We start from the raw sequence: 17,303 nt of genomic DNA on the forward strand, positions 1-17,303 counted from the left end.
TGGAATCTCACTTGTCCTTTGAAACTTTTGCTGACCAAGTGTAGAAGTGAGGGCATGCCTTCTGCTCACCCACAAAACACACCCTGTGCTCCACTGGACCTTCAAACCAGTGGAAAGAGCCAACGCTTTTTGTTTTATCTAGCCAAAATTTGCTTATGCTTACCCAAAACCTGAAAAGAAATTATATTCTTAATATAAATACAATCACATCTTGAAATCACTTTGAAATTTTCTTTATTTTCCTTTTTTGTTTCCCCAACATATGTTCTGAAGTACACAGGCTGCATCAGTCAGCCATTTGTCCTGAGCAATAGTCTTTCAAAACTAGAAGAATTACTTGAAAAAAAGACTATTAAGGAATTTAAACTCAAATAATTTATTGACCACTTGCTAGGTTGTACAGGGTAAATTTTTTTTTTTTTTTTTTTTTTGAGATGGAGTCTTGCTCTGTCACCCAGACTGGAGTGCAGTGGCACCATCTCGGCTCACTGCAAGCTCTGCCTCCCGGGTTCACGCCATTCTCCCTCCTCAGCCTCCTGAGTAGCTGGGACTACAGGTGCCTGCCACCATGCCCGGCTAATTTTTTGTATTTTTAGTAGAGACAGGGTTTCACCAAGTTAGCCAGGATGGTCTCGATCTCCTGACCTCGTGATCCGCCCACCTCAGCCTCCCAAAGTGCTGGGATTACAGGCGTGAACCACCGCGCCTGGCCCGACTAATTCATTTATGCAGCGAGTGTTTTCTGAGCACCTACTATGTACTTGCCACTGTTCTAGGCACTGGGGATACAGGAATGAACAAAATCACCCAAATCTCTGCCCTCCCAATTTTCTGGTATGGAGAGAAAGTTCTTTTGTAGATAGGGATGAGAATCCCACAGAAAACTCAGGAGTGATGTAACAATGCAAATGCTCACAAAATCTCTTTCCTCATCTTTCATTCCCTATTTGGAAGGAAAGGTTTCAAAGACATTGATGTTGTATAAATGACCATCTTCTTCATAATTTTATAAACATTTGTCCTGTGCAGAGTAAAAACAACTGGACTGCATAACAAATTATACCTATTGAGAGTTGGGTAAAGAGTTAACATTGGATCCAGTCCACCAACCCAAATGTTTTTCTACATGTATTAGCTGAGATGAGCTCCTCATCTCAGTAGAAGCCTATTCCCACTGCAGGCCTTCTTGAGTCTGCTGTGTTCATCATTCCCACCACCAACACAAAAATACAAGATTGGCTCTGGAAATCCTTCACAGAGAAGGAAGGAAAGGAAGATGGTGAGGTTGGCTTTTTAGCTGTGATCAGCAACCAAGCTGGTCTTTGCTATGAGAATCAATGGGACCATGATCTCGATGGTCATCTCAGGAAGGGAGGGCTAATGAAGTGGTCTCTGGCCATGATTCCTAAGAAGAGAGAATGGACAGCAAAGATCGCAGCACCTGCCACAGCCAACCTGCTGCAGATTCAGACCCCCTGGTGGGGCCAGGTTGTTATGACTAACCCCTAGCACTGTCTACATTTAGTGGTGATGGATGCCAAGGAGGGGGCAGTGTCCCCTTGGATCTGATTGTAAAGCTTAGAACCAAAGCATATGTGGAAAGTTGTAGGGTCATGAGTTAAGGGACAGAAATGAGCAAGAGAGAAGCCCTTGGCTCATATATTCCCACTGCAGGCCTTCTTGAGCCCTCTGTGTTCATCATTCCCACTGTCTTTCAAGCCCAAGCTCATGCTTTGTTCTCATGGGCACTCATTTTTAGGATATCTTTTGTCCCTCTTGACTTTATGTTGTGTGATACCAACTCTTTAGTAGTTTTTTGTATTATTTAACTTCATGTGTTTATCTGCTCTTGAGTCTCGAGGGCAGGATTTATGCAGTTTACTTCTGTTTATTCCTCTTAGCCCTTGCACAGTGCTGTATACATAGACATCTACTATATTTTTGTTAAACAGAGCAAAGAATGGCTGGCAATTGGAGAATGCAGAGAAACTGAAAAATTTTAAATTTAAAAATCACAAATAAAAACAGAAAGCAGGATGAAGGCAAGAAAGCAAGAGGGTGGAAAGTGATTAAAATGAAGGTGGCAGAAAAAACAGAAAGCATTCCTCTTTGAGTTTGAGTCTGTTATAGTGTGATCTCTTCTGTGTATGCATGTATGTGTGTGTAATGCATATGTGCACACACATGCATGCATGCCTTCGTTGAGTTTCTATTCCGAACTAAGGAAATGCAAGCAATATACTGTTTTACTTATTTTATGGCAGGGCTTAACACTTTCCATTTGAGTGAGTGACTTTTAAGAATGACATCGGGTAAGTATAATGGTGAGCCCTTATAATTAATACATTGGTGAAGAAAAATATACTAGTCATATTAAGGTAAGTTTCATATTTCTAAAACACTGTAATAAAATATAAATATTTTGCTTTTCAGCTGTCAGTGGTAGCTATAGGAATTAACATATACAGAACATCAAATGTGGAGGTGCTACTACAGTTTCTGGGAGATCAAAGTACTTTCCCCAACTTTGAGCATCTGGCATATTGGCAGATACAGTTCAACAATATAGCTGCTGTCACAGTATTTTTTGTCTGGATTAAGGTAATTTATAAATTTCATGTTCTACATTTTAAATAATATTTTCTTTAAAAAAAATGAGTTCCACAAAATCATGGAATACTTGAATTTGAAATTCAAGTGACCAGCCAAAGCTGCTCGATATTTACTTTGAGACAGGGTCTCACTCTGTCACCCAGGCTGGAGTGCAGTGGTATGATTACAGCTCATTGCAGCCTCGACTTCCCAGGCCCAAGCGATCCTCCCACCTCATCCTCCGAAGTCACTGGGACTACAGGCATGTGCCACCATACCCGGCTAGTTTTTAAATTTTTTTGTAGAGACAAGGTCTCACTATGTTGCCCAGGCTGGTCTTGAACTCCTGGGTTCAAGTAATCCTCCCACCTCAGCCTCCCAAAGTGCTGGGATTACAGGCATGAGCCACCGTGCCAGGCCTCATATTTTACATATAAAGTAAACTATTGAGACTCATGTGATCATTCCTCTCACTGTCAATGACATACTTCTGCTATCTGAATTAGTGCAAGATCAGTCCCTATAGGTTTTGTTTAACAAATGCAGTAAGAGGCCTTTCAGTGTGTTAGCTGGGCCTGGGGCCCCAGGCTGCTAACAGATGAGATGAACAGGTGAAGGAAAAGGAACTTAGAGAAAGAGAGGGAAGGAGCAGGTGGAGGGAAGGGGAGAGTTGCTGCCCTTGGAAATGCTTGCTAGAAGGGATCGCCTCTTTTCCAGGTAGAGGCTGTAAGGGAAGCTTTACCTAGAATTAAGGTTGGAACAGACACTGCTTCCAAATAGTTCCTTGCTCGCTATTTTCCTTATTGTCCCAAGATATAATGTGCATTTCCATGTGTGTGAAAGGTTATGACATTTCATATACAACAAGCCTCAATTCTGGAGATGCAGGAAATTTCAATAATTCTAAGGCAGCAGCTGCCATTCGGTCACCAGCACAGGCTCTGATTGTGCTGTCCAGACAGTAAGTACTAGCCACATGTGCCTATTTAAATTCAAATTTAAATTAGTTAAGCTTAAATACAATTAAAAACGCAGTTCCTTGGTCCTACTGGCCACGCATTAAGTGTTCAATGGCTATATGTGGCTACTGTCTAGGACAGTGGAAATGTAGAACATTTCCATCATCACAGAACATTCTCTTGAAAAGCACTGTTCTGGAAGGTACTTACCCGTTATGTACTTTTCTGAGTTGGTATTCATACCTAGAAGACCTGAGGTTTATCACAAGACATAGACTTGGACCAGGCGCAGTGGCTCATGCCTGTAATCCCAGCATTTTGGGAGGCCGAGATAGGTCCCCTGAGCCCAGGAGTCTGATACCAGCCTGGGCAACATGGCAAAACCTCATCTCTACTAAAAATACAAAGATTAGCTGGGGGTGGTGGCACGTGCCTGTAGTCCTAGCTACTTAGGAGGCTTAGGCGGGAGGATTGCTTGAATCCAGAAGGCGGAGGGTGCAGTGAGCCAAGATCGCACCGCTGCACTCCAGCCTGGGCAACAGAGTGAGACCCTGTCTCAAAAAAAAAAAAAAAAATGCATAGACTTTATCCTGTATTTCTCATGCTATTTATTTATTGACATGCTTGTTCAAGAGAAACCATCACTAAAGCACAAAACCTTGATCACAACATAGTAATAATAATCAAATAGCAAAAATAGTAATAGTAATAAGAATGTTCTGTGGTGATGGAAATGTTCTATATTTTCATTGTCCTAGACAGTAGCCACTAACCATGTATTGGCATGGAACACTTAACATGTGGCTAGTAGGACCAAGGGACTGAATTTTTAATTGTATTTAATCTTACTTAATTTAAATTTGAATTTAGATATCCACACATGTTTGGATAGCACAGTCAGAGCCTGTGCTGGTGAAAGGATGGCAGGTGCTGCCTGAGAATTACTGAAGTTTCCTTGATTATTATTAGTTTAATAATAATAATCAAGATAGTAATAATAATCAAGATAGTAATAATAATCAAGATCTCAGCTGGGCACAGTGGCTCACGCACTTTGGGAGGCTGAGGCGGGCAGATCACCTGACGTCGGGTTTGAGACCAGCCTGGCCAACATGGTGAAACCCTGTCCCTACTAAAAATACAAAAAAAAAAAAATTAGCTGGGTGTGGTGGCACGTGCCTATGATCCCAGCTACTTGGGAGTCTGAGGCAGGAGAATTGCTTGAACCCAGGAAGCAGAGGTTGTGGTGAGCTGAATCATGCCACTGCACTCCAGCCTGTGCAACAGAGCAGCACTTCGTCTCAAAAAAAAAAAAAAAAAAAAAAGATCTCAAATGAATTGGGATTGTATTAAGTAATGATTAAGTAATGTGATTACAGCATTCCTCAAAAAATATTTCACTGTGGCCAGTAACAATGTATAACAGACCTTTAAACTTCTAGAGATTTTCCTACAACATGTGTCTCAGGCTGATGTGTTTTATTTAGTGCTTCTCTTGGAAATGTCTTGCCCCTCGACACTTCATCATTAAGGTCTTTAAGGCAGGGATCATGACTCTACCTTTTTTTTTTTTGAGACGGAGTCTTGCTCTGTCGCCCAGGCTGGAGTGCAGTGGCACGATCTTAGCTCACTGCAACCTCCGTCTCCTGGGTTCACGCCATTCTCCTGCCTCAGCCTCCCGAGTAGCTGGGACTACAGGCGGCTGCCACCATGCCCGGCTAATTTTTTATATTTTTGGTAGAGACAGGGTTTCACCTTGTTAGCCAGGATGGTCTCGATCTCCTGACCTCGTGATCCGCCCACCTCGGCCTCCCAAAGTGCTGGGATTACAGGCTTGAGCCACCGCGCCCGGCCTCATGACTCTACTTCTAATATCTCATCATGTGCTCTTCCACTGAGGCTTCTACCTAGAGCTACACAATCTGGGCAGCCATCCTCAGTGCCTTATCTACCAACATGCTCAATATGGCTTTGCAGGGTTCACTGTCTACCAGCAGGGTTCACTATCTACCAACATGCTCAATATTTCTTTGCAGTCAGGCAGAGCAGGCTTTGCAGTTCAGGCAGAGCAGCTGGCTGCAGGCCCCAGCTGACTCCTGGGGATAGAATGCCAATATTTCAGACATTGCAGAGATTTGAGGCAATGTACATAAAGCCCTCCACATATAACTGATGCACAATAAATGACAGTTAATATTATGCAACAAGAATTTCCTGGGGGGTTTTATAATTAATTTTTATTTGTGTGAAGTTTTTTCCCTCTCTTTTACTTTAATCCTTTTTGGGGGGAAAGCATCACTAGTCACAGTTCACGGCAGCCTCGACCTCCCAGGCTCAAGCAACCCTCCCACCTCAGCCTCCTGAGTAGCTGAAACCACAGGTGTGTGCCACTGCACTTGACTAATTTATTTTTATTTTCTAATGAAACAGAATCTTGCCGTATTGCCCAGGCTGATCTTAAACTCATGGGCTCAAGCAATCCTCCTGCCTCAGTCTTCCAAAGTGCTGGGGTTATAGATGTGAGCCACTGCACTCAGCCTTTTTTTTTTTTAATTGTAGATAGCATAAAACCTACTGTTTTAACCATGCTTAAGTGTACAGTTCAGTGGCATTAAGTACATTCACAGTGTTGTGCAGCCATCGCCATTATGCTGCATTATTTTCAGAACTTTTTCATTATCCTAAACTGAAACTTTGTATCTATTGAACACTAACTCCCAATTCCCCCAGTCCCTGGTAACCTCCATTCTACTTTCTGTCACTGTGAGTTTGACTGTTCTAAGTACCTAATTTAAGTGGAATCATACAGTATTTGTCCTTTTGTGTCAGGCTTATTTCACTTTGCATAATGTTTTCAAGGTTCATCCATGTTGTAACCTGTCAGAATTTAATTTCTTTTCAGGATGAAATAATGTTTTATTATATACAGTCACACCACTTTGTTTATCCATTCATCTATTGATGTCTTCTCTCTCTTACAGCTCTTCAAATTCATCAATTTTAACAGGACCATGAGCCAGCTCTCGACAACCATGTCTCGATGTGCCAAAGACCTGTTTGGCTTTGCTATTATGTTCTTCATTATTTTCCTAGCGTATGCTCAGTTGGCATACCTTGTCTTTGGCACTCAGGTCGATGACTTCAGTACTTTCCAAGAGTGTATGTAAGTATATATGAAATTAAGAAGAAAAATTTAATCAGAGTTGTCACTGCTTCTCAAGAATAAATCTTCATATGAGGTTGCTATATGACCACCAATTATTTAAAACCAGTTATTTTAAATAAGAATTAATTACCTTTTCCCAAAACATTGATCTACCAATGCAAAGAAGACAATGCATCCTGAAATGCTGATGCTTAAGATAGCAGCCCAAAGTAGTAAAATACAGTTAACAGCCATAGGAAACCAACACTGTTCTGAAGACTGAGGTTTTCTTTGCACCAACTGCAGATGGTAGCTTCTAGAAGGCCGTTTGCCTATATTCTTACTCCTGTTGAATATTGTTGCCATATATTTAGAACTTCAAGTTATTTTCTAAGGAAAAAAACAAGATATTTCTAATATTCTAAGGTAAACTCAGACCAGTACAAGAATTTTCAGTTTTTTTTCCAAAGATCCCAAATGTGAAATAAAACAACAAAAAGCAGCCAGTGTCAGATTTCTATGCCATTTAGAAAGGAGTTAGTTTAAAAAGGAATGGAAGTAATAGGGTTTTGTGCATAGATATCTCGAATTAATATTGCTGTTGATAAAAGTGATTTTGCTAAGACCCAGCACTGACAACACTTGGCCACTTTGATCCCATTTTAAGTACTTGTCAGAATATTGGATCTTTGAACTCAAACCATTTTGGGTTTTTGGGGTTTTTTTGTTTTGTTTTTTTGTTTTGTTTTGTTTTTGAGGCACGGTCTTCCTCTGTTGCCCAGGCTGGAGTGCAGTGGTGCAATCATAGCTCACTGCAGCCTTGAACTCCTAGGCTCAAGCAATCCTGCTGCCTCAGCCTGCTGAGTAGCTGGGACTACAAGTGTATGCCACCATGCCTGGCCAATTTTTTACTTTTTTTATGAGAAGAGATCTCACTGTGTAGCCCAGGGTGGTATTGAACTCCAAGGCCTCACACTGTCCTCTCATCTCAGCTTCCAAAAGTACTGGGATTACAGGCATGAGCCACCACACCAGGCCCTGTTTTTTTTTTTTTAAAGAAATTTTTAACTTTAGACCGAGGGTGTCTGTTGTCAAGGTTTAGGGTTAAGATGTTTTACCTAGATTGTGTGTTGAAATGTTATAGCCAATTGCTTTATAAGTTATTGAATAATAATTGTATTTTCTTTTTTTTTTTTTTTGAGATGGAGTTTCGTTCCATCGCCCAAGCTGGAGTGCAGCGGTGTAATCTCAGCTCACTGCAACCTCTGCCTCCCGGGTTCAAGCGATTCTCCTGCCTCAGCCTCCCGAATAGCTGAGATTACGGGCGCACACCACCACGCCCAGCTAATTTTTGTATTTTTAGTAGAGACGGGGTTTCACTATATTGGCCAGGCTGTTCTCGAACTCCTGACCCTGTGATCCGCCCTCCTCGGCCTCCCAAAGTGCTGGGATTAAGACGTGATCCACCGCGCCCAGCTTGTGTTTTCTTTTTAACCAAATGGAAATAACCTCTGTAGCATGAAAGCATTTTATTATTATTGCAGAAGGCTTTAATTGCTGATACAAGTAGCAAGACTTTCTAAATGGGATTGACAATTTTCTATTATTTGGCAGCTACCTATACTGCTAGAAGGTCCAAAAATATGAAATCATCTTTAAGAAATGTTGCATCAACTAGTGGACATTCTTTGTTTTTGTATTGTGGTGTTTTGTTTTATTTTTATAGCTTCACTCAATTCCGTATCATTTTGGGCGATATCAACTTTGCAGAGATTGAGGAAGCTAATCGAGTTTTGGGACCAATTTATTTCACTACATTTGTGTTCTTTATGTTCTTCATTCTTTTGGTATGTACATTTTTATTTATAGTGAGGTTCAATTTAAACTTCGTAAATCCTTGTCTTCTCTTTTCTCTCACACTTTATGTCCTATCATTTTTAAATAAAGACCCAGGAAGTAGAAAAAAGTGTGGATGTTGGAAAACTTATTTTCCTTTTATTAATTCACAGTTTTGAGACTCATATCAAACGTCTTTTCTGTGGTCTTTCATTGATCCATGTATATGTGTCTATTCAATGCAAAAAAAATTAGATCTCTTCCATGGTCTTTCATTTCTCTCTATATATATGTATCTATTCCATGCAAAAAAGAAATTAGATCAAGTACAAATTTATAAAGATACCTAAAATAGTGCTTTGCCTAAAAAGTAGAATATGCTTACATGCTTTTTAAACACGTATGTCAGCACTTTCATAGTCACTTGCTAGCATGACTTTTCTTTCTTCTTTTCTTTTTAAAAAATAAGAACGGAAAAGTAAGCTAGATCTAAGATGTCGAGTAATAGTTGAGTGAATCATTGCATGTCAAAATTAGGATATTCTGTTTTAAATTATTTATATCCCATTCATCTAGAGACTGCCTACAGAGAATATTCAAATAATTAAGTTTAAAACTAAATGTAACAATGAATGGAAATTGCATTAAAATTATTTTCAAAAATAATTTTTTTATTCTCTTGATTTGGTACAAATGAACATTTTTAATGTTTTTGCCCTAAGTTAATTAAGATTTTTTTAAGGTGTTTTGTTCTTTTTCTTAACATTTATATATTCACTTGTCTACTGAGAAGGTGTTAAGCCAGCTTAATTTAGGCAGTATTTTTCATCTAAACACTAACAGTCATCTTAAGAACAATTTTCATAAGAAAATAACATTTTTTCCATTTCAATAAATTGTGTAAAGATCCTTTGAGGAAGGTTAAGTGACCACATTTTCAGTAATTCAGTGTAATAACTCTAAAGTCAGTCCAGGTATTACTGGTTAAGTATATGGTATTTATTGATTGGGTATTAGATGTACTGTATTAATTTCCTATTTTAAAAAAATTTTTTTTCCGGGGAGACAGAGCCTCTGGTGTAAAACGAAGGTGTGTTCCCTAGCTGTACTTTTACAGGACTGAAAAGGTCAGGAATATCATTCAAGTTCATATGTATCTTGCTGTATGCATGGATTATGGCTCATTTTTAAACTTATACCTCTTAAGCTTCTTCTTCCTATCATATATTAAAACAATGGAGAGAAGAATACGCCTCTGTTACTCTACCATTGATAGTACTTCGGATTCTAGAGTACTTGAATCTCTACTAAGAAGGCAAAAACCAGGAATTGAGAGTCCTGCACCTGACCCTTCAGTTGATCTCAGGCCACCTAGTTTTCTCCGTTTATCAATCTGCCAAACAAAGGATGGATAGAGTCGTGGCAACTGGAAAGGCTCAAATGTGGAATTCTTTGAATGTGGTCCTTTAGTAGGCAGCCATCTTACCAGATCTAGAGTATTCAGTCATCTTACCAGATCAGTCACCAGAACATGAAAAGAAACTCTTAGTTTCTATCTTTATACTAAAATTGTTTTTTGTACGACTGCACAAAAAAGAATTGCTCTCCTTGCACCTCCCAGGGATATAGATGGATAGATCCATACATACATACATACATACATACATACATACATACATACATACATAGACACATACATAGATAGAAGTCTACTTTCAATACAAACCTGTCTTTTAAGGAAATGACAAGCTGAGCATAGGGTTGGCCACCTTTCTGAGCCGATTGCCTGGTATTAGTTTATTGCCCCTGTTTAACAAGAAGGCACAGTGTTAAGAAGTGGCTCAGCTGAACCAGGATAACCCCACTCTTCCCCCACATCAACAGGAAAGACATCCTGGTGCAGATGTCCATCTGATAATTCAGGGAACCTCGGGAGACAGGATGGAGAGGAGGGTGAGCTAGCTTCCTCTTCCCACACCTTCAAGAGCCTTTCTCAAGCACTTTCTATTTTTTGAAATCTCTTTAGAGGTCCCAGACTTTGATCTGTTTCAATTAAGGTATTGGCAGGCATTAGTTAACAGCCACTTGGAAGCAAAAATAGAACATTAGATCCCTGAGTTGGAAGAGAGAAGGTAGAAGGTGTTACTTGGACTGCAATTATCTGCACTTGGAATTGAGCATTTAGTCAAAAACTTATATGTATTCTATATTCTATTCTCATTTCTGCTACAGAATTGTAAACAATATTCTTCCTTAATACAGAGATTCATAGCCCACTAAAATAAGAGCGTTCTCATTTGTTCATTTCTCAATCATTTAATAAGTATTTACTAAGCCACTATATCCATATATATATATATATATAATATATATTGTATAATACACACTGTAGTGTTTTTTGTGGATTGTGTACTGTGAGGTAGTACGTTAGATACTGCCAGTACCGGGGTAAGGAAAACAGCCTGATTCAGTCCTTACGAAGATTCCTCAGACTTGTGGGGAAAACAGGCATTATCAAATAGAAATACTTGCAAACCACAGTTATGTGTTAAAAAGGAAAAACAAAGGAAGAGCATGTAAAAAAAAAGTTGGGGAGGGGGAACCTGATCTCCTGGATACAGTGCTTCGAGAAGGTTTGTTGTTGGAAATGCAAACCATTACTACTGTGGAAGGGAAAGGTCAGAAAAATGAACTCACCATTACTGAATAGTAATAGTAGCTATCAATTAGGTGGCACTTACCTGCATCAGGACCTGTCCTGAACACTTTACATAGATTGTCTCACTAACCAGCCCAACAAATATGTAAGGGAGATACTATTATTTTTCCCATTTTATTAATGTAAAACAAATAAATAATTCTTTAAAATTAGACTTAGAAAAGTGGAGCAACAATCTTAGCAGTGCTAGGACTGAAATCCAAGTTTGCTTGACTCCAAAGTCTATCTCTCTTCCAGAAACTTTTTCTTTACTATCTCCCTAGTAGGCCTGCTGTATTCCTATTTGCAACAGCCTTTTAAACTCTTTAAAAATGTGTCCTGTAAATTTCATATATGATTATACAAAAAAACTTGGAATAAGCATACAATTCTACTTATCTGTGTTAACTGTTGAAATTTGAAGAGCTTTTTAGAATTCTATACCCTTCAGTAGTGTATGTAAAAGTTTCTAAATATAGAGAACATAGATAAGCAAAAATAATATTAAATAAAATAATCGCACCATTCATAGGTAAATATACTAATATTTTGTTGTATTTTATTCTTGTATGTTTTCACAAAGTATATCATAAAATTTTTCCTGTGGCATGACTTAACGGAGAAAATAATCTTCCCAAAACATGTGGCAGCAAAACTATTAATTTATGACATCAGGCTGGGCACAGTGGCTCACGCCTGCAATCCCAGCACTTTGGGAAGCCGAGGCGGGCAGATCACTTGAGGCCAGGAGTTCGAGACCAGCCGGGCCAACATGGTGAAACACCGTCTCTACTAAAAATACAACAGTTAGCCAGGCGTAGTGGCACATGCCTGTAATCCCAGCTACTCAGGAGGCTGAGACTCAAGAATTGCTTGAACCCAGGAGGCAGAGGTTGCAGTAAGCTGAGGTCACACCCCTGCACTCCAGTCTGGGCAACACAGTGAGACACTGTCTCAAAAAAAATTTTTTTTAAATAAATAAATAATAAATTTATGTCTTCATAAAGCACTCAGATTAGGAAAAAAAGGATAAACAAAAAGGCATGTGTCAATTTTTTGATGGATATTTCCAAATTATATTTATGTTTCTTCCTTTAATTTTTGCCCTCCTTTCATTTACAAACAGAATATGTTTTTGGCCATCATCAATGATACTTACTCTGAAGTGAAATCTGACTTGGCACAGCAGAAAGCTGAAATGGAACTCTCAGATCTTATCAGAAAGGTAGGAAAAACCTTAATTCTCAGAATTCTTCTGTTTCTGACATAAAATGAGCATTGTTTCACCCAGATTTTCAAATCAACATTGATCTATTGAAATTGTTTGAAATAAAGAATACATTGCTATATTTCAGGAATAATTTAAATGTTCCCTATCTTGGAGTCTTGATGGATATACTGCTATCTTGAATTTTAATTCTGGGAATCCTTTTATGCCCTGGAATTAAATTCTCAACAATCTTTTGACACTTTAAGAGCTGAGGTGAAGGTTCATCACCTTTATTATTTTGACATCTCCTGTAGCTGGCTCTCACTTCAGGATCCTGAGTTGAGAATAAACTAGAAGGGAAGATTATATAAAGGGATTTCCACCTCTTCTATCTCAATTACCATTTAAAAAAAATAAGTTTTAGAGGAAAATACTTAGTAGTTCACCCTTTACCCTTGACCTTCCACGGCAGTTTTAAAATAAGCAAAGGAAAAGATTCATGAATTCAGGCCATAGCCTGGGGCCTGAGAACTTTTACTTACGCACCTTCTCAGGAAGGGTTTCATTGTTAAATAGAAGGGCAGGACAGGAAAGTTGGGCCTCTTTGTTCTTCTCAATGTAACTTCTTTATTTGGTTTGAAGTATAAAATGTATACAACAACAAATAACCACATTTAAAATACACAGTTTGTTTCCCAACATCATTTTGCTAAGTCATAGTGGCTCCTTAACTCTAATTTTTTTTTATTAGTCCAAGCCTTAGGATTATGTTATCTGTGATATATGTTATAATAGAAAACTTAAGCCTCTTAAAACAAAGTCCTTGGGATGGGACCTAAGATTCACATTATCTTGATTCCGCATAACAGTTGCTTACATTTTAGCAAATCTCCAGTGTGTATGCAAGCACTCCTCACTTGGCACAATTCTGATACACACAAACTTTGGTTACCCCAGTTTTGTTATGTAATACCACCTTCAACAACACAGTTCAAATTTCAGTTATCATAGTATATTAACTCTGAGTAACAGCACAAAGTACAAACTCCACTGCTAGCTCTTTAATGTATAGATCAGTTACCTGAGTAACAGATGTGCAGGCTGAGCAGGCTCACTGGCCAGTCATGACACTATTTTCAGTCTGTTACTAATTGGTCACTGAGCATCTGCTATCCAATTCACAAAGAAAGAAAGCATGTAGTGTTGCTTCCTTGTGTTCCAGTAATAAGCCCATGTGACATTTTACAAAAATGGATAATTGAAAAAGAGAATGGGTGCAGTGGCTCATGCATGTTGGGAGGCCAAGGCAGTTGGATCACCTGAGGTCAGGAGTTCGAGACCAGCCTGGCCAACATGGTGAAACCCCATCTCTACTAAAAATACAAAATTAGCTGGGTGTGGTGACAGATGCCTGTAATCCCAGCTACTGGGGAGGCTGAAGCAGGAGAAGCGCTTGCACCTAGGAGGCGGAGGTTGCCGTGAGCTGAGATCATGCCATTGCACTGCAGCCTGGGTAACAAGAGCGAAACTCCGTCTCAAAGAAAAAAAAGAAAAGAAAAGAAAAAGAGAATGGGCTGGCAAAGAAATGAAAAATGGTAACACTGGAAGTGAAATTCAAAACAGAGTAATGGATTTATAGAAGAAATAGCTGAGTGAAGAAGAAACAGGAGTGTTGACACTGCAATCATTCAAGAGATCCAGATATGGAGCCAGAAGAACTTAGGGCAGGTCTGTCAACTTAAATGAGGAAAATACCTGTGATAAAACAGATGAAGATGTCTTGAGGAAATGATGCCTGCAAAAAACTTCACATTAAGGGAAGTCTTATTAGAGATATTTCACAATAATGAAAGTACAAAAGAAAAAATGTTGGGGCTGGACATGGTGGCTTACTCCTGTAATCCCAGCACTTTGAGAGGCCAAGGTGGGTGGATCACTTTTGGCCAGGAAGTCGAGACAAGCCTGATCAACATGATGAAACCCTGTCTCTATTAAAAATACAAAAATTAGCCAGACATGATTGTGCACACCTGTAATTCCAGCTACTCAAGTGGCTGAGGCACGAGAATTGCTTGAACCAGGGAGGCGGAGGTTGCAGTAAGCTGAGATTGCACCACTGCAATCCAGCCAGGTGACAGGGTAAGACTGTGTCTCAAAAATAAATAAAAGAAAAGAAAAATATGTTGGAAGCTGATCCACATTTAAGAAGGAATATGACAATTCACTAATGCATAGAAAAGAAGTTCACTCCACAGTGTAAAGTGTACAGTGTAATATTATACAATGAAAACAAGGCAAGTGCTGTTTAAACTACTCTGGATACATTTTTTACAAAGAAATAAAACACTTTAGTTTTTAATGTTTCTAATGTTTTACATTTTAGCGTATTAAATCAATATTAGTTTTCTTCTTTTTTAAGCTCCCTATACATTTATAACTGACACTAAGGGAGTGTTTAATGTTTTGATTAAAAGTTGTAAAGATGACAGAACAATTGTAATTCTTCCCACTGATTATTCAGATCATTTTGCACAATTTCAGCTTGCATGGTCACTTACAGTGCTGCACTATGTGCAAAGCAAGGTCAGGTCTAAAGTTTGCTAGTGAAAAATCCTCGGCCAGGGGCAGTGGCTCACCCCTGTAATCCTAGCACTTTGGAAGGCGAGGCAGGCAGATCGCTTGAGCTCAGGAGTTCAACACCAGCCTGGGCAACATGGTGAGACCCTGTCTCTACAAAAAAAAAAAAAATAGCAAGGCGTGGTGACTTAACACCTGTAGTCCCAGCTACTTGTTGGGGGGCTGAGTTGGGAAAATCACTTGAGCTCAGGAGGTCGAGACTGCAGTGAGCCAGAATCACGCCACTGCCCTTCTGCCTGGGTGACAGAGTAAGATCCTGTCTCAAAAAAAGGGAAAATCCTCATCTACATTTCACTGGGTTTTTTGTTTGTTTGTTTGTTTGTTTATACACACTTAAGGAAATTACTGTCTAGAAGATAGATAATATAAAAAATAAAAATGCAATTCATGATTCGGGTTTCTTGGTATTCCTAAGAACTGTTGCACAGTACTTTATGCTCTGAGGCAGACAGCTATAGCATATATAGTAATTTTTGTTTCTATCACATAAACTTGAATACACATATGAGTAAAAGACCCTTAGTTCTTCATGACTTACTGAAAGACCCTGACTTTTTCCATGTAACTCTTCCACAAGTGTTTTATGGAAAACTGGATACATTAATTATTCATTCATCCAGCACATACTTGTTGAATGGCCAGTGTACACCAGGTTTATAGTAGTTACTACTGTGAATGGAAAGTAAAACAAATGCAAAAGGAGAATACACTAAACCAAGTCTTTTATTTTTTCTCTCTCTGATAGGGCTACCATAAAGCTTTGGTCAAACTAAAACTGAAAAAAAATACCGTGGATGACATTTCAGAGAGTCTGCGGCAAGGAGGAGGCAAGTTAAACTTTGACGAACTTCGACAAGATCTCAAAGGGTGAGAATCATGCTTCCTGAGGTTCTGAAAAATTCCTGCTTCTAAAGATAAATTCCTGGTGATAAGAGTATTTCTAGCCCAAGGGCTCATACAGATACTTTTTTTTTTTTTTTCCAGAGGCAGGTATCTTTCTGGAACATGTTATAAGAGGAAAACTTGCCCCCATTTGGTGATTTCTCCTTTCCTCCTGCATTTTGATGTCTCTGTGTTCAGGGTGAACTGGGTACCAGGAATGATTTTTATCTGTATCCTCTCTCTAATTTCAGGAAGGGCCATACTGATGCAGAGATTGAGGCAATATTCACAAAGTACGACCAAGATGGAGACCAAGAACTGACCGAACATGAACATCAGCAGATGAGAGACGACTTAGAGAAAGAGAGGGTGCGTCTGGTTTAGGAGAACCGGATTTGATTTGGTACCTACAACACCACAGATGTATCAAACACTATAGAAGTAGTGGGTTATTGAGTCTCTTGCCCATTCCCCACCACTCTCTCTCTCTCTCTCAGTCGGTTTATGTGTTAGTACCCTGTTTATTCCAGAAAGAATATATAACACAATTATGTATAAAAATGGGTGGTTAGCATGATATAAAAAAGTCAAAATGAAAAGCAAGCAAAAGTAAAAATAATGGATTATTAATGAAGCTTAAAAATGCATTCATAAAAACACATATGCTTATTAAGATTGAGCTACAAATTGGGCCCTAAGCTTGCTGGTAATCAGCTTGAAAAGAGAAGCCTGATTAGCTGCCGAGTCCACAATGTCCGTGAGAGTGAAGAAAACAAAAAATGACTTATCAAGAGATGTGAAATTATTCTGGTTAGTTAGTGGCTATTTAAATTGTTAACTTTTTTTTCTTTCTTTTTTTTTTTTTGAGATGGAGTCTTGCTCTGCCTCCCAGGCTGGAGTGCAGTGGTGCAATCGCGACTCACTGCAACCTCCGCCTCCCGGGTTCAAGCGATTCTCTTGCCTCAGCCTCCCAAGTAGCTAGGACTACAGGCACACGCCATCATGCCCGGCTAATTTTTGTATTTGTAGTAGATACGGGGTTTCACCATGTTAGTCTCAAACTCCTGACTGCAAGCAATCTGCCCACCTTGGCCTCCCAAAGTGGTGGGATTACAGGCGGTAGCCACCGTGCCTTTCCTAAATTATTAACATTTATAATAAAATTAACAGCCGCCTTCCATTTGAATACTTTTTACAAAATAGTTAAAAATAAACATAAGTGGGCTTTTATTGTCAGAAAAAAAAATTCAAAGCTTTACCATTAACTTTCAAAAATAAATGGTTAAACAGCAACAACAAAAATCTGTGGTAACTGAGGTACAGAGAACACAGATGAATGTTATT

The 17,303-nt window shown here is 39.1% G+C and overlaps 1 protein-coding gene across 1 annotated transcript in view; it reads left to right on the forward strand.

The window, feature by feature from the left end:
• The window catches only part of PKD2 (polycystin 2, transient receptor potential cation channel), a 70,053-nt gene that overhangs the window by 41,882 nt on the left and 10,868 nt on the right, over window positions 1-17,303 (forward strand). Inside the window, exons 7-12 of the mRNA XM_034958903.4 lie at window positions 2,434-2,601; window positions 6,533-6,714; window positions 8,423-8,543; window positions 12,357-12,455; window positions 15,823-15,944; window positions 16,211-16,328. Coding sequence (XP_034814794.3) covers window positions 2,434-2,601; window positions 6,533-6,714; window positions 8,423-8,543; window positions 12,357-12,455; window positions 15,823-15,944; window positions 16,211-16,328 — 810 coding nt within the window. The remainder of the gene's footprint in view (window positions 1-2,433; window positions 2,602-6,532; window positions 6,715-8,422; window positions 8,544-12,356; window positions 12,456-15,822; window positions 15,945-16,210; window positions 16,329-17,303) is intronic.

This window comes from Pan paniscus, chromosome 3, assembly GCF_029289425.2.
Source record: "Pan paniscus chromosome 3, NHGRI_mPanPan1-v2.0_pri, whole genome shotgun sequence".
Classification (NCBI taxonomy): Eukaryota; Metazoa; Chordata; class Mammalia; order Primates; family Hominidae; genus Pan; species Pan paniscus.